The sequence below is a fragment of the Sceloporus undulatus genome, chromosome 1, assembly GCF_019175285.1.
Source record: "Sceloporus undulatus isolate JIND9_A2432 ecotype Alabama chromosome 1, SceUnd_v1.1, whole genome shotgun sequence".
Taxonomy (NCBI): Eukaryota; Metazoa; Chordata; class Lepidosauria; order Squamata; family Phrynosomatidae; genus Sceloporus; species Sceloporus undulatus.
The window spans coordinates 115,481,644-115,504,578 of record NC_056522.1 but is presented as its reverse complement, the minus strand read 5'-3'; the positions used below and the strand labels follow the sequence as shown (position 1 = coordinate 115,504,578).

General features: G+C 41.4%; 1 protein-coding gene across 1 annotated transcript in view; it reads left to right on the top strand.

The window, feature by feature from the left end:
* Positions 1-22,935, top strand: part of GRIK2 (glutamate ionotropic receptor kainate type subunit 2) — a 430,590-nt gene that overhangs the window by 28,647 nt on the left and 379,008 nt on the right. The window contains 1 exon segment of the mRNA XM_042457168.1: positions 18,275-18,456. Coding sequence (XP_042313102.1) covers positions 18,275-18,456 — 182 coding nt within the window.

Sequence of the window (22,935 nt, the reverse complement as noted above, 5' to 3'; positions counted from 1 at the left end):
GGACACATCATATGGCATGATTCCTGGAAAAGAGCAATAGCTGATAGGAACCTGTAAAATAGAGGAAAAGAGAAGACTCTTTTACAGATGGGGTAGACGCATCAAAAAGACATTGCTTTGAGTTTTCAACCTGACGGGTGTTAATGGCGCGGTACAGAGTGCCTCGAAGTAGCGACCGCAGCAACAATGGTGCAGCGCTGCTGCAGGAGCAGCCCGGGAAGCGGCTCCTTTTGCAGTGCTCGTTGCGCACCTCAAAGTGCCAGAGCGTGGCGTGGTGTTATTCAGCTGCACATCCCCGTTTTGGTACTTATGGCGCCCATTAATTATACTCTTTAGTGCCAGTAATTTTTGGGTAATATAACTACAGTAACTTGCTGTACCATGTGATTTATCACTAACAAGTATGGTTTAGTTGTGTGTTGAAATAAATCATTCCTGTATTAAGTACATTTGAAACGACAATAAATCAAGATTAATGAACATAATGATGATATGAGACCAATCCACGGAACGCAAAACGCTCGGTTTACTTGGCCTGTCTAACATACAATGCAACCTTGGAAAAGTAACTGCAGCCCCAGTTGGCTTATGTATCAGTGAAGGAAAACAATAAGAGTTTACTTTGCTCCTGCATAGTATGTGATTTAGTCCCAGGTAGGAAGACGTTAAAACAGGTAACAATTACAATCAATCTAGACATGGGTATGGAACCAAATATCTATTAACTCTATGAAATGGAGAAACAACATTTTTGATAGGTGAATGGGAGCCCATAACAAATGCAAGCCATATTTTAAAGAGTGTGCATTCCTAATGAAAAGTAGCTTCAAAAAGGATCCCAAAACAATTCTACATCCCTGACTTGACTTTAGTATTCAAGCAATGAGCAGTAAAATTCTAGTAGCTATACAGGGCCCAAGCCATTTGTTGGTGGGAGGATATGAATTTTGGGTAAATGGCACATTACTATGTATCCTCTCAGCGCAATATTTTAGTGACCCGATAAAGTAACAACCAATGGCAAAATAAATAGTTTAAAAACAAAAAAAAATTATTGCTACAGCTAATTACTGCATGTTGCTTTGCTTGTGGAAAAGCTATTGTTGTAGAGTTTCAAGGAATTTGTTTCATTCGATGTTAAAATGCAGAGAAAATTTAATTTTACAATAGTGTCTGATGGCGTTAACATCTCTGAATTAATCTTCTCTTATGATTGTGAACATTAATTTGACCTTCACTTAATAGTGTGTTTCTTTTTTTAGGTTTCATAAATCATATAAAGTTCACTGAGGAATCGGAGAAAGAGTGAGACTCACATGGAATAATGTACAGAGCAAGAAAACTTCTGTGAATGGTGGTTAGAGTACTTCTGATTATATGTTGGGTCCCCTTCTGTTCTCTCTTTCACCACTTCCCTTGGCAAACCTTAATCAGTTCTTTTGGGTTTCTCTATACCACAATCTTACTCCGATGATACCCAACTGTAACATTTCCCCACCCCTAACCTGTCAGCACCACAGCTAGAAGCAGCAAGTAGTCACATCCTGTGTTAACAGCTATCTCCCACTTAGATGTACCATCCCTGCGTCTGAAGCTCAATATGTCACAAGACCGGCGTTCTTTGTTTTTCCCTCCTAAGCCCCCCTGCGCTATCCTTTTCTAGTTATCGTCAATACTTTCGATCACAGCCGGGTCCAGAAAGGCCCGTAGTGCCTCGTTCATCTTTGACGCCTCCGTTGTCAATTATTCCGACAGATGAGACTACAGCCAAGTCTTAGATTTGTTCTCTATAAGAGCACAGCCAAAAACCGTCATTCTCTCACTTCTCTACACCGCAAAAACACTGGTTCCATGCCCTAATGGTCTCAACGGACTAGACGACTGTAACCGCATCCCGGGCAGGGCTTCGCTCTCTCACCTCCACGCCCTTAATTTCTGTTTGCAGCATTCTAGCTGCACGTATTATTTCACTCGCTCCCGTTAATGAATCGAGGTCTCCCCTCTGTTGTCTTCCCGTTTCCGTTCACGGCGTCCCTCTTCCTTTCCGCATCTGGTACAAACTTTTGTTACTGACCGTCAAGCCTCTGCATGGGCTTGGCGCCCTCTTGATTTAACTGATCTTTCTCTCTTCCTACAAGCCTACTCTCACGTCTCTGCTCTGGTAGCCAAAATCTCCTCTCGCAGCCAGGATCTTCTCTGCCCCACCCCGGATCCGTCCCTTCTCTCTAAGCTGCCCCGCTTCCGGGAACTTCTGCCGTCCGCATGCACGGCGCGCACTGTCCCTAACCAGCTTTAGACAGAGCTGAAAACATATGGTGTAGGGAAAGCGTTCTCAGGGATTTGGGATTGTTATCTGGCTGTCGACATGTTTGATGTGATTGATTTGTTGATATGTGAATGTTTTATCTGTTTTTTTTTTCCTTTCTAGATGGTATGTTTATCTATGCCGCTTTTAAATAATTGTTCGTATCAATTAGAATGTACGCCTGTGGGCAGGCTTTATATCTACGCCTAATTTTACCAACTTTCGTACAGCGCTGTGTTATTACAGCGCGATAGAAATAAAGTTTATAATAATATAGAAGAAGAAGAAATCCCGGGGTTTGGTCACTGTTTTGGACAGAATATGTGCTTTATGTGGGGTTCCGTTTGAAAACCCCTTTTTGGGGGGGGCAGTTGACGGATCCATATTGGACCTTTTTTGTTGCGGGGGACCACATGAGTTCCTTGTTACAAAAAGCTTCACGGACTACCAGTTTTCCTTCTCAGAGAACCTAAGTAACTAATTATGACTTTTTAAGTCTGTTTATTAGGACAAGGGCCGTCTGTAAGATCATATGTTTACCAACCAGCTTGACAGGATATTGAGTGTCTCAGTAGTTTTTCTTCGAGAGAAAAATGGGCAAGGGAGGAAGCGACACACTGACAAACTGACAAATGGTTTGTGGAATCTTGAAGAAAATTAAATAAATAATAGAATCATGTGGTGTATTTTGACTTCCAATGTTCTAGGAATGTCTCCCTATAACTGGCTTTTGTCTTTGTGAAGTGGCTGGTTGTACAAGAGTAAAAAAAACGAAGTGGCTTGGTGTGTGGTCAAAGCAGAAAAGTAAAGCTTTTACTATTGGAAGGGCTTAAGCCAACTTCATAGCAAGCAAGGATCAGGTATCAAGTCTTCTTTTCCATGTTACCTACTGATTTCTTGCTATCTATTTTTGACTCAGTCGTTGGAAAGCCAAGGAATGTAGCGACCCCAAGAGCTGCCCCCTTTCCTAGGTGGTGTGGCATGCACTCACATTCCCCAGCCTATTTCACTAATCCCAAGGTATCTGTGTTAGATTACAATATAATTTATTTACAGGTGCTTTGGATAGTGGCAGAGACAGGTAAGCTCATTTATACCAGATCTATGTACAAACAGATATAAGTGATACATAGCAGTAAGCTTCCCATCCCTGTCCTAGGCCCTTGTAGACATAAGGTGCATCTAACGATAGAAGTAAGGCGGTTGACACCACTTTAAGTGCTGTAACTCCATCCTGTGGAATCCTTGGATTGTGTTTTATAACAAGGTCGTTTCCTCGCTCCTTCTCCTGCAAGAGTGCTGGTTCTCTTTCACAACTACAAATCCCATTCTATAGGAATGGAAGCATGAAAGTTAAAATGATGTCCAACTGTTATTCGCGACAGTGTAGATACACCCTTGGTCATAACGTCACATTTGATAAAGCCCACTTGACACTCATTATATTTGGATTGTTCAGATCTTCATATCTTCCTCGGTGGAGTATCACCACATCCAGCCTCCGACTTAAATGAACTAAGTTCAGTTCACTAACATTTCTGTTTCTTTTAGTGTGTTGTATTACTTTTATGAGACGCAGCATGATGTAGATAGTTGAGGCATTAGACTACGACGCGTGAGGACAGGGCGTAATGCCTACTTCGTTAGGGAACCCACTGGTGCCGTGGTCAACTCACACTCTTCAGATCGCAGGAACATTGTGTGGCCACCAGAAAGTTGAAAATGACTTGAAAGCACAAAACAACACTTGATTACTTTTATTCTTTGCTTTGCCCTGTTTGCAGTCCCCAACACAACACAAGAGCAAGCTGGCTAATGTATCGAAGCCATTGTCAATAATTTTGAGAACTCTGGAGAACACCTTATTTGCTCGTCTTCTCAGAAAAGGAAAAAGTGCTCAACCTGAGGCTAATGGAGCAGAGACAGAATGGGGAATTTTCATCACAGAATAATAAAGGTGGCAGTAAAGGAAATCACTGGTTAATCTAAGGAAAGGTAAATCTCCTGGAACGCTGATGAACACATTTCCAAAAAGTATGAAAAGAGCTGACTAGGTAAATATCGGAGCCATGGCAATGAGTCTCTGAGACTCTGGAGAATCCCTGCAGAGTGGAGGGTGGCAAACGTGGTTCCCATCTTCAAAAGGGGACAAAGGATGATCCCAAACAATTATCGGACAAGTAGTCTGACATCATAACAGAATATTCTATATGACACAATCCCAAAAATGGTTAATATTTTTACTGGAAATTGATCAAATATCACACATAGAGCACACAATATTTAAAAAAAAGCACATTACTCAGAAGAAAGTGTTCAAATGGAAATTTTGGGTTTTCAGATGATTAGGCAAATACCCTGCCTATTTGACATGATATATTTTGCACATTCTCCCAAACTGTCCATTTGCATCAATTCATCCACATATATGATCCAGAGAGGAAGGCAAAACCAGGAGGAAAATCTTTTTCCCAGAGTCTTTTTTCAGAGGAGGAAGACTGAGTCTATCCCTTTGCCAAACTCCCATAACCACACACACACACACACAAACACGAGAGAAAGAGGAGGTTGCTGGTCAATAAACTTGCCTGATTTCAGCAATGGCTGAAACTCCCAATGCCCTCCTTTGCCAGGACTACCTCCTTCTCCTCTTGTACAGGAGGAATTTCACAAGGTCTTCTCTCTTGCGCTTCCACCAGCAATCCGCTCGAAGAAACACTACCAAGAAAACCACCATTATAGGTTCATTATAGGTTCAGCCTTCGGGTTGCCATAAGTTGTAAATGAATTGAAGAACAACAACAACATTCCCAGGACTAATAAAGGCCGCTGTATAGATGGGCCCTATGGGCACTGTTGTTTACGCGTGAGGGGCGGTGCTATCCGACGCGCCTTACCCTTGCAAGTAACGAGGGTGTAAAAGACGGCGCCCAATATATATAGGGTGTCCCACCATATTTAGATGTGACAGAGCCACATCCTCATCCGCATGTCGTGGCACCTGGATGAACCCACAGCGACCCATTGGTGCATTGCGGTATCATAATGGCCGCACAGAAAAAGCCGCTGTTTGCGGCTTCTTTTTGTGTGCGAGGGAAGCTGACAGTTTTGTCCGCTGTGGCGTCCCGCGCACAACGAACGAGGGCGGCGGGAAGCCGCCCTTTTAGGTTGGTTGGTACACATAGTAGGAGGGCTTTTTTGTAGCAGTGCCTCAACTGATGGAACTCCACGCCCAAGGATGTTAAGTGGGCCCCATCTCTTTTAAGCTTCTGATGGGCAGACAGAAACAGTGCTGTTCTGCATGGCATCAGTGTTTGAAATTGCTGTTTTTAACTTGTTTCAAAACTGAATGGAGATTGGTTTTTTGCTTGCGGTGAAGTTTTTAGTTTATGAGCATTTTAATGTGTTTAGAAATTGTTTTTATCTTTGTATTGTTTAATGTTTTTTTACTTGTCGCCTCTTGGAACCCTATGGGCAGGAAAAAGAAAGTACTACAAATAATATAGAATAAATATCATACTTTTAATTGAAATACATTACTGTTGATGACAATTTTAAAAATATGTTTAAATCAGTACTTTTAGCAGCACATTTTTGCTGCTGTGTTTTATTGTATTCTATCGTTTTTACACGAGCCAATTTGGGGGAAATAAAACAATTAGATGGTCCTTTTACAATTCATGTTTCAGAAATATTGGTGTACATGCACCAGCTTGCCCTTTAGACCTGTTTCCTAAATGAAACAATCTGAACTGCAGACCACATTTAAAAAAATCTTCAGCCTAGAAAAGAGGTGAAACTTAATTACCCTGTTTAGTATGTTGCCAACATCCCAATCTCAGGTGCCTGATTTTTTCATGTATTTACATAATATTCATTATATTGTTTTACTGGATCTAAGAACGTAACTTGCATTTTGCTGAACAGGATCAGTTCAATGTGCGTCCTCATGCTGGCTTTTTTTTTTGACATAAAGTCTGAAACAGATCTCAAGAGAATTTGTGATTCTTTTTAGAGCGAGAGTAACAGATCACTTCTGTTTTTTTCCTATCGGCCTACCTCCCCACGTGTATTAAGCAATTCGTCAAACATGGATGTCAACAATTTTGGAGATCAGTGTTTCCCCTCCCTCAGCCTCTATGCCTGATAACGTTCTCATTGGGATTTTTGTTCCCTTTTGGTGCTGCTAGAAATGAAAATCCTCATCTTCCATATTTGGCAGTTTAGGGAACGTTTTCCCACATGGATGCAGTTAACAACTCTCATATATTTTTGTTTGTCATGCCTCTTTTCACTGTACACATCTCTACAGACAAAATGCCATTTAGGTATGCTGAAATAATGGAGTTTAAAAAATCAGTACATTGAAATACTCAGTACCACTTCCCCAACGATGCAACAGTCAGACTATGGAGTTTTAGGACGGGGGGCAATCCCATGTGAAAAGGGGTTTTTAAATGGAAAAAAACCCACAAAAGCGGGTTGATTTTCCCATGATGGTCATTGGTTAAACCTGTAACCCCAACCGAAAATGAAGAGAAGGCGACAAAAACAAAAACCGCCTTTTTTACTTTTGGAAAATCCCCAAATTAAAATGAGTGGCCTTTGTTCACTTTCCATTTGATGTAACACAAGCTTAACAATGACATGGGTGAACGCATCTGCTTATTGCGGGTTTTCTAACCTTATTAAATCAGTGTTTTGCACAGGATTTCCCCTATATAAATCCTATGTCATACCTTGTATAAGTACGGAGGAAATCCTTTAATGGCCTATTTATTTATTATTTTGTAGAAAAAGGAAAGGGTTGAGATTTGATCTTTTTTTTCCACTTTTTTTTTTGCAAAAAAACAGGAAGACAAAAAAAAAAAAGCACAAATTAAACTCTGTAGGCACAGCTTTGGATAACCTGTATGTTATAGTGGCTTGAGTGTTTGGCTAGGACTCTGTGACACACCAAGGTTTATCCTCAACCACCATGGAAATCCACTGGGTGCCTTGAGCAAATCAACGCTCTCCTCCGTCTCCAGGAGAAGGCAGTGGCTCACGAGGGGTTGTGGACAGCAACAGGGGTTGCCCAATGCCCTTCCTCAAAAGTTTTCTTTTGGCAGAAATTGCTGTGGCATTCACCTGTGTCCTATTAAGATGCTGAGAAAGATGTGGTTGGGTAGGCTCATGGAGGGAGAAAGGACAGATCCAGGCTTTTTTTTAAAAAAAAATTATTTTTTAAAACAAACTATTTTTTATTTTTTTTAAAAAAATCTTTCAAAACATCACCTTTTACCAACATTTTCACTTCACATGCCAATTAAATTATGACATATGAAACTGCACGGACGGCATGGCGGAGGGTCAGATGTAATGCAATGCGTATAATGTAATTTTTGCTGCGTTCTTGTATTTCATCATGGCACGCAGGATATGCCACGAGAGTTATAATTAACTGAGCTACACAGTAGCTCACAAAACCATTACTAACTAACAGAACATCCAGTATGTTGATGTAAGCTGGAGGAGAGTCAATAGGGGTGACACCATAGTTACCACACTGGGGTGCGACAACCTACCTTCAGTGATGCCACTCAAAGAAGGACAAACCCCCGTAACAGTAATTGCTTACCAAGAACAATCCCATGATAGCGTTGCCTAATGGCTCCAGAGGCAGCCAAATGACGTGAAAGGTCGCACACGCCAACAAACACACTCGCAACCGAACACACTATACCTGTTTGTTTTTTGTGTGTACCTTTAAGTTGTTTTCTGACTTTATAGCAACCCTGAGGAACAAGCTACATGGGGTTTTCCTGAGCAAATGTTGCTTCAAGGACATTTGCCATGGCCTCTTCTCCTGAGCTGAGAGAATGCTGACTTGACCAGGGTCACCCACGTGGGCTTCATGCCTGACGCTGAGTTGCATCCTGGTCTCCCAGAGTCATCAGTCCAACCCAGTAACATCACTTTGGCTCTCACACTATTGTTGTTTGTTGTTAGCTACCCTGAAGTCAGTTCTGACTCAGGTGTCCCTGTGAATGAGGACACCTCCACAGAATTTCTATCCTCCCACCTGCCCTGTCCTGATCCTACAAGCCCTCCTGCCCACAACCCCCCTGATTAGAGTCTAGCCATCTGTTTTGTTATCTCCTTTCTTTCGTACTCCCCCTATCTTCTTCAGCATTAATTGGTGTTATAATGATCTGTCCTTCCTAATTATGTGCCAAGTACGAGTGGTCTCAGCTTGATTCAGCTTTGCTCGAAGGGGAGCCCTGCGTCGATCTGTTCAAGAACCCATTTGTGTTGTCCTACCCTGGACTGTCCATGGTATCCCTAAGTACGTTTCTCTCCAGCACCACATTTCAACAATAAGCTATTATCTTTTTTTCTGCCCACGTCCTCCACTCATCCAGACTCCAGCACATCCGCTACATGGTAAGTGGGAAGACAGTGGCCCGGAACGATTACCTTGACGTTAGTGCCTCAGTTGTATGTCTTTGCTCTTCAGTATCTTTGCCTCACGTATATTGTACATTTTTTGTAAGAGTGAACTAAATACAGTAAAACGTCCTCGCCTCAATGCGGCGGAAGCCGTTCCGGATCCCTCCGCATAAGGCAAAATATCCGCCATATGCGCGAAGCCCCAGTGGAAACAAAATGGGCTTGTGCCGTGGTGGCGTGGCGGCGCGGGCCGCCGCGCGGGGCGCACATGGCCCCCACACAGGCCATTCAATTGATGGAACGCCCGCCCCCCCTTCACCACTGCGTGTGTGCCGCCGGCTGAGCGCGTAAGCCTCAACGGCCCGCGGAGGGCAACGCCCGCGTAGGCCGCACAGGCGCACTGTATCCTCTCCCAAAGTTGACACCTCTATGGTAGGTTGTCACAAACTGAAAGGAAGTCAGTACTAGAAGTGCTATTTGAACATTTAAAGAGTGGTACAACTCTGGTCTGCTTTGCTCAACCCTCACCTGAAAGATGAGTCCACTTTTTGGGGCTTTACCAGTTACAAGAAAGGATATGGACAAAATCTGGAGTGTGTCCAGAGAGCAGGGCCAAACCAAAATGGTGAAGAAAGGTATGGAAACCATGCTCCCTAGGATGAGCAGCTAAGCGAACTTGGGAAATATTAAGACTGCCGAGAAGAGGGAGGTTACAGGAGGTGACCATCGAACCAGTTGAAACTATTTGAAGGGAGGATCATATTATGAGGGTGGATCAAACGTGTTTTCGATGCTGCCCCGCTCCAAGATCCATGACATGGAGCAAGTGATGTCAGACTACATGAAAAGAGATTTCACATCACAACATTAGAAAGAACCGCCTGAGTGGTAAGCGCTGTTTTCCACAGTGGAAACACATTGCCTTGCGAGACATGGTGGAATCCCCTCCTTGAGGTCGTTAAATAGAGCGATGGCCATCAGTCAGGAGGTGCTTTGGATCTGTGCATTCTCTTTATGTCAGGGGCGGCACGGGATGTGCCCTTTTGTCTATGTCCAACTCTAATGTGTCTATGAATCTAATATTCTGCGGAGAGGGATTATAGACACTGAATTACAACCAAAGATAAATTTAACTGACGACACCAAGTAGATGAATCTGGTGCTTCATATTATTTACTTGTCAGATAGTTTCATTCAAGTTTGTTTGATGCGAATAGGAAAATCATAGCACATTTGTAAAGTTCTATAAAAAAACCACTTCCTAACCAGTTGCACTATCCAAATATAGGTAAAGCAGTTCCCCTATGCAGAGAATCAGGCTGCATCAGCTTGTCATATAACTGTCAAAATGAAGAGTATTTAGAGTTAAACAGAAAAAGAAGAGAAAGGTGATGACTTACTTTGGCACCAAAAGTTAAATTCACAATGATTCAAATGGATAAATTCACAGTCAGCTTTAAGATATCTGAGCCCCTCTGTCCTGGATGTAGAATTTGTCAGTTTGTGTTTGCTCACATTTAAGTTTAGTTAACCTCAAGTTATCTCAGTTAAATTTAGGAACCAAATCTAAAATTTCTGCTTGTCCCCCTTTTCCTTTTCCTTTTTTGCTAAATCAAGATCTGCACTTCTTGCCTTTCTTACTAGGTAATTAGTCAGACTGTTTGTAAGCAGACAGAACTGCGACCATCAATGACAATTGTTTTACAAATGCACATTATTCTTAGAATACTTATGATGACTTCTATTCACTCCTTTCTTTGCGCTGTTCCAGTCATCCAATTTCTTTCAATGTTGCTGACACATTCTCCATTTTTTCTTTGCAGTAGTCCTCATATAGTACCATTTATCTCCCAGGCTGTTAGTTTTTGCCAGTTGGATACCATATAAATATGTCGTTATGTTGTTGGTTGTGCATATAAGTGAGCACTATACAGTGTGCAAATGTTATCGCGGGCACGCCATACGCATCAGAAGAAGCCTCAGCGCGATGGAAGAAGTACTGGGCAGGTTGTGAGCACAAGCCCCATTACTTCTAATGGGGCTCCAGCATACATGTTTTTGTTCCTTTGTGGGGGTGTGTGTTGTTGTGTGTGTGTGTGTGTGTGTATCTATCCAGAACAGATCCCCATGTAAGAAAAGCACACCATATTTGTTAGCGGGTGGCTGCACACTGAGAGCTTTGGGTGCTCCCACAGGAATGTTGTGGCCATGAAATCATGTGTTTGTTGACCCACATTATATTTAAAAAATTTCTAGACACTCTTTGTGCTTTCAATCAATGAAAGAAATTCAAGGTTGCCATCAGTAGTGGAAATGATCTGGTGACTCTCCCCCCCCCCCCCCCCCCGTTCTGGGAACACAGCTGCTTCTACTGTCCCCTTTGCTACAAGTCTGCAGAATAACATACTTTATTAGCAAGAAGCATGGTGTGAAATTAAAATGGCAGCTAGACCTCACTAAAGTGCTGCTATAGCTGTCCAAATGCCAGATACTCACAGAACCCAATAAAAAGATGGACCTACCAGAAGGCACATTGCCCTGAAGCTGGCTCTGAGCAAACATAAAACTAACCAAACAGATACGAAAAATATTAATAAAATAAAATATGAGAAAATTGCAGCAAGATAATGTCAGTTTCTATCCCAAGAGCTTTCTGATGTGCTTGTCAAGGCCGCATTACAGACTGCCCAAGGGCGGCCTGTATCGGGCCCTTTCCCCCGCTGGATTGGGGCCTCAGCTGCCACAGCGGCAGCCCGCAGAGGCCCCAATCTGCCGCTTTCCAGGCTGTGGGGAGTAGGGAAAAGGCCGCTTCCCTGCGGCCGCGGAAAGGGTTTCTTGGGGCTTCATGCCCGAAGGACACCGAACGGCGGCGGGGACGCTGAGAAAAGAGGCTGCTTGGCCCCTTTCTATCTATTGTTGTCGCTGGCGCAGCATGTATACCGCTGCACCGCGATCAAATCCTAGATGGAGCTCCGAAATGCAAGCTCCTTCCGTTGCCACAAGAAGAGCAACCCCCAGGCACCCTAGTGGCGGTGCCGGGATTTCACTTCTGCGCCACCCCGTTTGGAGGCGGTATGTGGTGGTGACATCCCCATGGTGGCGCCCATGTGTATAGGGCGCTCGCCATTTGTACGTCCCCAGATGTATAGGGTTAGGGCGTCTGGAATGGACACCCTTTCCAACCCTAGTACGTCCTGGGGATACTTACACGGTCGGTAATGGGACAATGTACATTTTTCGGACTCCAACACTAGAATTCCCCAGCCGGTAGGCCACTGCATGCTATTTTTGCTGTTTGCTGTGACTTCATGACACAAAAACAAAACAATTTCCCTCACTTTAGTGAACAGTGTTGGTATTTGGGTAATGAATATATCGCTCCAACAAGGACCCCAAACACAAGCTTTCAGCTTGCGTGAAGAGTGCCGGAGAAACAGCTGCTAGACAAAGAATAACTCTCCAGCAGTTCACCCTAAGAGAGCTTTATTGGTTGTTTCAAATAACATGAGCTAATCGCCCACTATACAAAGCTCTTAACCACCCGACACACCACACTACTCAAACTCCCACAATCCCACAGCACAACGTTTTTGCTTAATACAGAATTACCATGAGGTGACCACTAAGCCCAGCCTCTTCTATACAATTGCTATGCACCAGAGACAACCAATTCCGTCTCAGACTGAAGACATAGATTTACATTTATCCACTCATGACCTGAGCACCGCTGCTGCCCTGCGACTCCAGCTGTTACCAATTTAGATCTGCACATCATACCACATCTGAACATTTCACCTTCAATGTAGTAACAACAGATCAGGTGCTGACATGTGAGCCAGAGACCTTACAATCTCCACCTTCCTTAAACAGCAGAACTCTTAACAGGTCATTAAGTATCAAAAGAGAAAGAAGGGAATATGGAACTGAATTTTTTATGGAGCTGACTACTTTTTATGACTGCTGCAAGCAGTAGATTTGAAAGTACAAGCATATCTCCCTAATAGGGTGGTTAGGTTCCTGGACCACCACTGAAACATGAATATTACCATTACAGCAAATCAGCAAGGGACATGACCCCCTTCTCATGCCAGTGGCTGCTGCCTGGTAAGGGGACTAGGGAACTTTCAAGAGCTACATAGGGGTGATGAATAGTAACAGTCATGAATGTGTAACTCTAGATCAGGCATTGTAACCTAACTGCCATAGAGGCTTTCCATCTAGTAATGCTTGTATAACACTGTATAAATGAAAATGCACCATATTGGTGAAGTGTTCTAAAAAAACCACCACAAAGTGAGATGTGCCTATAAAGGCGAAATCTCGGGGTGCTTCTCCAAACTGATTGATTCTAATCGAGTGAACTCCTGGTGGAATGTGATTTCAAGATCGAAACCTCTGTATGCCCTTTGCCACGTTTGTTATTTTGCGTAGTTTGTCTTGACTATTGCAAGCCTGTGAGTGAGAGAGACTTCCAAGGACCCACTTATTAAAAGCTCTGTGTCCTGCCAGTTCAGGGCATCCTTTGAGTCTATCTACCTCTAACGTGTCTGGCTCTTCTCTTTTGCTATTGCCTCCACATTTACAGAGTATTATCACTTTTTCCAATGAGTCACATTTCATGATCCAGGGTGATTCAAAAAGAATGTTCAAAACCAAATAAGACAGGAATGTTTAATCCTTTTTTAAGGAGGGGGGAATTGTATATATTGTATTTTTAAAAAAGGTTGACGCCGCTTTGATTGTGGAAACAAAAAGCGGGATATAATTAAAGTTGTATTATTTTATTATTATTTTATTATTAGCCTTAATTTTTTACCATTTTGTTTGAACTACCTGGTATCTGAAGTATGAGAGCTTCAGTTTAGGATTTTTGTTTTTAATGATAGTTTCAGGCTTCCTTTTTTGACCATTTCATTGTTGTTGACTGTTTTGTCAGTACATGGTATCCACAGAACGTTGTTCAGCACACATTTCAAATATTGGAGCAAGCTGTTCGGGACTGGGACTATTGGCTTGGTGTAGCACATGCACACAGTCCCTAAACCTCAATGCTTTAATAGTGTGCTGAAGAAGACTTTTAACTAATTGATCAGGTAAAAATCACATGTTTTGCATTTTAAAGGACCCAGTGTTATTCCCAGATATCTCCAAGCAGAGATCGGAAATAACTTACTTTTGAACCTGGAAACTAGTGCCAGTCGATAGAAAATACTAAATTAGATGGACCTGTTCAGTGGTCTGACCAGATGTGAGATAGGTGTAAAGCTCTCATTATTTGTGTCATTTCTTTATTTCTTTTTACTGTAGTCTCTCTCTTTTCTGTTTGTCTGTCTTTTCTTTCTTTCTGCTTTCAGATGATTGTTAGCAGTCTTAAAATCATCAGATCCACCACCTTGGCCAAGAATATTTGATGTTTTCCCCAAAGGCACTTAAACAAATTCCTCTTTATAAATGTAAGCGGTGCAAAAAGGCTTGCTGAGATACCCCTCATCCCACAGATAATTCCTTCTGATAGTCAGGATCTGTGAATGTTTCAGGCATTGCCTCCTCAAGGATGGCTGAAACAACCATTTTTTCTGGCTGATACATAGCATGCAGTTAATACCTAATTAGTGTTGCTTATAGCTAGCCATTATCCTTTATATCTTCATTTTCACAGCCTAGTATCTAAAGTATCAAAGATAGCAAAAATAATGAAAATGCAGGGTGTATCCAAGCACAATGTAAGATAATTCCGATATTTCTAAACTAAGGGCGCGTTATAGACGGGCCTTTAATCACGCCCCCGTCACGTGTAGGGTTGGCCGAGGACCTAGCGTCCATACCGGCCTCACCCTAGCACGTGACGGGGTGCAAAGATGGCGGCGCCCTACTACACACGGCACCGCCATCTTACGTGTTGGACGCGTTGCGTCCGCACGTGTCGCCCTGGAAATGATGCCACAGATGCACCCCTTGCGCTTTGCAGTGCCTCTTCCGGGGCCTGAGAAGAGCGTGATTTCCGCACTCCCTCGGCAGCGTCCGGGAGCCACGACGTTTAAAGGCTGCAGCTCCGGATGGTGCAAGCGGTGGCGCAGCAGACCGCTGCAATCCGGCGGTCTGTAACGTGCCTAAGACAAGACTATGTTTCTGTTCCCTTCTCTAGCCCACCAAATGCTAGATTTTGTTGCTTTGTTGAATTTTATATGATTAAGAGCTAACAATCTTCTCCCAAAATATGTAGACAATGCCATGCTCTTTCACAAATATGAACAGTGGAGGGCAACTGAGCAGCGGGTGGGGTTATACCCACCAGTCCCCCTCTAGCAGGCAACTCATTGTATTTTGGCATTCCCAAAGTAATGCAATCTTGCCATGTATATACTTTTCTTTGTTGGGGGTTAGAAGCTGTGTGTGTGTGTGTGTGTGTGTGTGTGTGTGTGTGGTGTGGAGAGGGTTTAAAGGAGCAAATAAATTGCCCAAATACTGGTCTGAAAAAGTAAGTGTGGGGAGGGGGGCTTCTGGGAGCTTCATGGGCTGCATTAGGAGTCCCAGAGGATTTCATACAGCCCAAAGGCCGCAATTTGCCGACTCCTGATATAAAAAATCTTCGTCGTCACAGATGTATGAGCGGCCAATAGGAGAGATGCCATCAACAATCTTGGATTACAGCTCTCTGCTGGAAAAGCTTTTTTCAAAATATCAGTCAGCAATTCTGGATCATACCTTTGGGATTGCAAGGGCTGTATTGCTCATATGTATCTCAAGTAGATGACCACTTTTTAGAGCACTGTTTTGCAAGACCAGCTCGTAAACAAAATATCACCTCTTGGTTCTGAAATTTTATTTATGTAATGAGTGCAGATGTACAGGATGTCATCTGATAGCAGGAAAACAACAACAGTTCTATTTACATGTTTCAGAATACACAAGCCTTCAGTCCTAACCAATTAGCTGGAAACAACCAGTGAGTAGGTTTTTCAGTCTGGACGATGGTAGCCTTTTAAACTGTCAGGTTTTAGAGCAGAACTGACTTCATTACAAGTACGTATATTGGAGAAAAAGGGAGATTTTTGGATGCATAGACGAAAACCTTAATATCACTAACCTTAATCTTGTTGATAACATACACTTTGGGATACTCCATCCTTGTGTGTAGATGTGTGTATCTGAGCCTCAGGTAGCTTGCCAACTTCTGGTGACCCCACAAATTCTTAGAATTTTCTTAGGCAAGGAATACTCACAGTGGTTTGCCAGTTCCTTCCTCTGAAATAGTGTAGCCTATGTGTGGTCCTCCATCCAAGCACTAACCAAGTCTGACCTAGCTTCTAAAGATCATACAGGATCTAGCCCATGGGAAGAAGGTGGAGTTTGAAATGTTTACTGTATAAATGGTTCTGCTGGGTCCTCTCCTCTCTCTCTCTCTCTCTCTCTCTCTCTCACACACACACACAAAAATGGTGTTTAAATGTAGAGCGTACTGCTTTTGCTTAGGACAAATGTAAGGGTTTGCTCAACTGGTCGTCGCATAACAGCTTTTAGCTGAACGAAAAATGCCACCGCATTTGCAGGCAGTTATTGTAAGTGAAATATTCCCAACTGAATTAATAGGAATGATATAGCTTACAGACTGCCAGGTGATGGCTGTGGCATGTAATTCTGACAGGAGACCTGGGTATTTGGAGCAAATTTGGGATGCTTGTTTCCCAGGGCTGATGGAACTGGAGCATGAAGAGGACGTGATTGATTGATCTCTTTAGAAGAAGCTGCCAGATGGAGTGCTTGAAACTGCTCCTCCTATTTCTTCTTAAATTGGAATTGATGGGAGCTTCTGAAAAGAGAACACCTCAGACATTTTTTCTAGCCATTGAGCTATAGGGGCTCCAGGCAGTCCCTTCTTAAAAAAAGAAGGAGAATTGTTTTAAGAACCTCTGCTATCAGTAGCTTTACTAACTTTAAAAAACAGTATTGGAGCCAAATTAATGTTACACAAAGATACTATAGTGTGTTTTCTTCTCTATAGTAGTCAGTTATTTCTCCTGGGGATTGAAAGTGTAATTTACAATATCTAGCTCAGTCTAGTAAAAAGTGCAGGTACTTTTCAAGGGGATTCTCCCCCAGGGTTTTAGTGTCATATTCTTTATCGTGTTTGTTTGTTTATTTTGGTTAAGCAGATATTGAATGAATGTTTATTTTCTTTTTTTAAAAAAACAGTTTAAAATTTTTTAAAAAAATATAAGTGCAGAGCTATATACAAAACATATCACAACAGTAAAGCAAAATAAAACAATTTATCTCACAACTTTGAATAAATGGGTGCTGTGAACAGTGTGTTGAAAAATGCCTAGTTCTCCTCCCCCCCAGTCCATTGCTCCTTATCCCTTAATCTCTAACTTCTACTTTCAACATTGTTGTAAATAAATGATGGATAATTCCTATAACTTTTTAGATTTTTTTTAAAAAATAAAATTTTATTTTATTCAAAAGGGGTCTCAATTACATATAATAATTTCTTGTGTAACAAAAGCAGGAAAATAAAAACACAAAAGGAGGAAAAATAACCACACTAGTTGTAAATTTCTGTAAAAGCTTACCTAATGCCCAAATGTAAGTACATTTTCTAAATTTCACCTATACATCATTCTTTCAAATGTTGCAAACATTTTTAAAGCAAATGTAAAGGAGTAGTTGAGACTTTCCCTATCAAATCAGGACAGGGGCTGTGTATAGTATATGGTGTAGTTAATATACATTAATGGCAGAGGTTCCTGTTTTGATATGAATATAGTGTGAAGTTAAAGCTGTGCTGTAATATACCCCACAAAATGCTAAAATTGTTCTTTACAGGAAAGGGTTTTTTATGTTGAGTGCAAGTGGCTCACTCTTTGGATGGGCTGGCCTCACTGTGCCTGTGAATGTATTCCACTCATCTGGGTCAATGGGCATTGAAATGTTCTTTCTGTGTCATCATAGTAGCTGACTCCAACTGCTGTCATGCAGATTGCAATGAATGAATTGATGTAATGAATCAAGCAATCCTAATTACATGATTAAGGAGGCAAAGCTGCTTCAGAACATTGGTGCAGATTATTTGAGAATGTTCCATGCTGGTCTAACAAACTGAATTTGTCTGTAAACCTGATAGATTAGTCATTTAGACTAAATAGTGTGATTACAAACTATTAGTGTATCATATTGGTGTAAGTGAATTAGAGTAATGCTACATATTCTTAGATGGAAAAGGCTTTCACTCTCAGAAAAGGAAGATTTATCCATATCTCAGAAGGTAATCCCAACTGAGGCTGCTTAATGTCTATCAATATTAGCAAAGTAGGAAGGGAGAAGCTTTGACAAGGAGGTACTAGGACTAAGAATGCTATTTTTAAACATAAATTTCCATATGCACATAGTGGTGAGTATATGGAAAAGAGAATGGGGGGGGGGGGGGGGGAGTTCAGAGGTTATGATGAGCCAGTGTTCCTTCAAAGTCATATTCTCATTTCAATAATTTATCCTTTGGTGTCATTTTCTTTTTCTTCTTCTTTATATCTCAAAAAGGTCTCATTCGATTACAAGAGCTCATTAAAGCTCCATCACGATACAACCTGCGCCTCAAAATCCGCCAGTTACCAGCTGACACAAAGGATGCCAAGCCTTTACTCAAGGAGATGAAAAGAGGCAAGGAATTCCATGTCATCTTTGACTGCAGTCATGAGATGGCAGCAGGCATTTTAAAACAGGTAATTACCTCTTTCCTAAGTATTAACCCCCACCTTTACCATGCAGAAAAGGTTTATAATATCCCTAGTTACCATGCAGCATAGTTTGCACCATGGAGCATAGTTTGCACTAAAAATAATTAGTGTCACAGCACATGTAAGAGTAAATCATGGTGATAGCAAAGTAAAGGAGAATAAGAAACACTTATTCCCAAACAGATTCACTATTTTCAAGCCATCATATTCAAAAAAGGGCTGCTGTACATTTTCAGTCCAAGTGGGTTATTCTTTTCAACAAGATTGCATCAAGCAGTATATTTTCCCATCTGCAAACTTCCACCTTTCAGTTGTTCTTCCCATTATTGTGGCACCTTCATGATTTTATTTCACATATAGTCCTTCAAAACCCTGGTGCTCAGTACTGCTGTGCTGCTGTTGTCAGAGTTAGCACCCAGAATCCCAGACAATCAACCAGTCAGCTTGATTGATATAATCAACAGCACTTTATTGATAGATCCAGAATCAGACATGTGCATCACTCAGCTTCTTAGCTGAGACTAACCACACCCTCCCAAAGACAAAGTAACAGAATCCCCAAAAGCCAAATCCCCTCCCAAGCAGAAACCCGCCAAGCGAAGCCCCTCCTGGTTCCCACAGAAGTGAAAGCACATTCCCAGCTCTGAGCGCTCAGAGAGCCAGGCCCTCAAGGCCACCCGATAAGACACCTGGCCCTGCTATGCACTAACTATCACTATCTACTCTTCTACTGCAGCTGAAGCCCCATCATCCCCCAACTACTATACTGTACTACACTACAAAACACTATCTGGTAGAATACTAACAGGATTCTAACAGCTGTGCTCCAGTTGCTTTGTTTAATGTGCCCTGATATGTACAGTGTTCACTGTGGTCTATGTGTTATTCCAGGTGATCAGCACAAGAGCGGCTGTGTTTCAAAACATATTTTATTCCATTTTTATTGTATTTTATTTCATATACTTTATTTTTCTCAAATGTCTACATGTATTTATATCATTTGCTATATTTGTAAGCCATCTACAACAAAAATCACTGAGTTACTACAATAACCCAACACATCTTTGTTGAGGAAGAAAGCCAACTTGGATGCAAAACAGAATATAAAAAAGACAGTAGCATATCATAAGAAACAACATCAAACCGTTTATATGTACATTAAATGTACATACTGTATTTTCTAAAGATAAATTAGAACTAGACTATCTGTGAACAGAAAAGACCACAGAGATGACAATGGGTGAGCTTCTCTTGGCAGGCTATAGGCCCTTAGGGTTATCATTAGTGCAAAGGCCCTCTCCCTAATGGCCTTACCCATCTTACATTATTCAGCAGAGACTTTCAAAGCAAAGACTCTGAAGGAGATTTTAAGATTGAATGATCTACCTATGGGGAAAGGCACTCTCTTTGGGATAATTTAAATGGTATGTGGAAATGGATTGGGAGCCACTACAGATGACTAAGTGCTGTGATACTGTGGTAAAATTATTGGTGGTCAAATCCTCTCCATCCAGATAGGTTCTGGGTGGCTTATCAGCCAAAGATGATAAAAGGCATTTTGAACCTCAGAGATTATTTGAGTCTGTAGTGAGATTGCTTAATCAGTAGACACCCTTTACTGGTGGAGTGAAAACCTATTTAGAGCACAGTGGGAGCTGGAGCTAACATGTCAGCGGGGCAATATATACATTCTGCCTGTTAGCCTGAATTTCTTTTAAAGAACTTATCCATGATGTTGAAGCCTGCCATAAAAACAGATACAGCACCTTGGTTGGCTCTTTTAAAGTTCAGGCTGAAACCCAGAGCAGATTCATCACACCAATGTTGTGTAAGCCTCTACTGTTTTCATCCATTCAATCAACCATAACTTCATCTTTGCACTGAGTCTGTTTGCTAAAAATAAAGCTTTGGGTCAGGCATCTTCCATTCAACTGGTGATGACAAGGTTGAAGGATGTGCTCACTATTTTCTGCTTTACGCTCCTACACATAGGTTCATGTTTTTTTCTGTGTAAGTAGAAGGAACTTCAGTTCATGGGAGAAGAGCTGAACTCACAGAAGGGATCTTTGTATCATCAGAAGAAAACTTGTTAGAAACAACTCTCCCTCCATGCAGGGAAGTTACTTCTCTTCATGCAGGAAAAAGTTAGACTCTAAGCCCTACTTTTTAAAAATCAAATTTGCTGACTTCATTTGGTCTGTTACATGCACTTAAAAACATCTGGGTCCAAAATGTTTATAAGGTTGGTGCCAGCGAGGTCAAAACTAAGCATGGCCACCTGAACAATAAGTTAGTCCATCAGCCATGTTGCATTATTTATAGTGTGCCAACATAGTGTAAATGAACAGCAAATGTGGCTTTTAATAATATTCCTGTCAGCAAAAACAAATGTGTGTTATAAGAGGATTAAAGCAAAATGGAGCCCTTGTTTTATAACCTCTCTACTTTATACATAATAAAAGGCTTTTCTTTGCTGAATTATCACTTTCCCATCTTACTACTTATCAGAGAGGACTTGTTCTGCATAATACTCCAGATGTACAAAATAGACTAGCTTGAGCTACTTCCATATGCAAGACACCTCCTCAACATCCCCCCACCACACCAAAGGAATACTGACTTCAAAGTGCACCTGTGAAATTGTTCTTAAGAGCTTTCCTTTTTGTATTTCAGTGTGTGTGTGTGTATTTACATTTGTGTGCTGTTGATAGTTAGAACATCCATACTAGTTATTTTAAGAACACAACATCCCTGCTTTTGAACACATCACTTGAAAATGTTGCTTGAAGATGGTTTCCATCCTTATTTCAACTGTTTCTGGGTGGAATAGTATGATGACTGTTTAATATTCTGGGTGTGGCTTCCACACAGGGGCCAGCAGTTAAAGGGCACTGTGCAAAATCTTGCGTCCCTCCCCTTTAGGTTTTTGTTTTGTGGTAAGGAAAAGGACAGATGAAATGGTGAGAAAACTTGTCTGGATCCCCTGCAAGAGTGTGTGAACAAACCAGGCTGTTAGTACAGTAAAAGGCTGATCTGGAAGAATCTGGAATTCTTGCCACATTGATTCTACATATAATAAAAATGCCATGCTCTTAACTGTTAAGGAACTTCTTGGGAAAACAACTGTATTTAAGAATATTAATATTGCCTAGATCTCAGCCTTGCATTTCTTCAAAGCCTCAGGACTAGGGAAATAAATACTGCTCAAATTCTGCAGCACTCTTGAAATATAGCAATTTATCTAACCTGTGCTCTTCCTAAGTCTTTGTTTTCCTAATGAAAGCATTTTGGCCCATTGAGTTCCTGGGTAATAATAATAATAATAATAATAATAATAATAATAATAATAATTTGGCTAAAGTGTTGAATACACTCAGATCTCCCTATACCCAGTCCACATGTGGTCTTCATCTAAAATGATTTAAGCAGTTACACATGGCCACTGTCACCAGTTCTTAAAAATCCAGACTATGCTTGTTCTGCTGTCTGAGTTCTAAGCCACCAAAACTGACTAGCAGCTTTTATTTCTCTGGGTATAGGCATCCTACTTGGCAATAGTTTTGTCTCCCTTCTTTGGATTTATTTCACAGGAGGGGCAATGTAGAAAGAAGCCATACTTTTCTTCACATGTTCAGACACTGCACCTGACTTTCAATATTCAGCAGTATTTTGTTGTGAGCTTCTTTGTAGTTCTAATTGTCTACAGGAATAATAATAATAATAATAATAATAATAATAATAATAATAATAATAATAATTAATAATAATAATCCTGTTCTCCCAAAATTGGGAGTCAAAGCACCTTACAATTTAAAAGAACAATACAATTAAAAATATACAAAAAGTAAACATTAAAATATAATTATTTACAGTTTTAAAACAATATTAAATTATTCACAGCATTAAAACAATTCAAACCTCAAAAGAATAACATGTAATTTTAAAAGATAAAAGCTGTTAAAAACAGATCATTTTAAAAACAACACAGCACCCCATAGGCTTGTTTTAAAAGCCTATCAGGATTAAAAAAACATTAGCCTGTCAATGGAAGGACAACAAGAAAGAGATATTTGTTCCCCCCCCTCCCCGGCAAGGGAATTCCAGAGTCTAGGGGCAGCCACTGAGAAAGCCCTCTCTTGCCTACCCATTCCCCACCAATATGATGATAGTGGGACTGGAAAAAGGGCTTTTCCTGATTATCTGATCCCAGGCTTGTTCATACGGGGGGGATTTAGGGCCAGTACAGACCACCATGAAAAGCCAGCTTGGGGGAGTGGGGTATGCATGACACATGCCCCCCATGATGCCTGGAAGTCAGTTTCACATCGCCTGGCTGCTACCTTCCAGGCACTCTGGTGGCTGACCATTTACATTCCACATACTGTAGGAACACCTAAAGCTGAGTCAGGGTGAGAAAAGCCAGCCTTTTGCCAGTTCAAAAAGGAGTGACATTTTGCTGCTTCT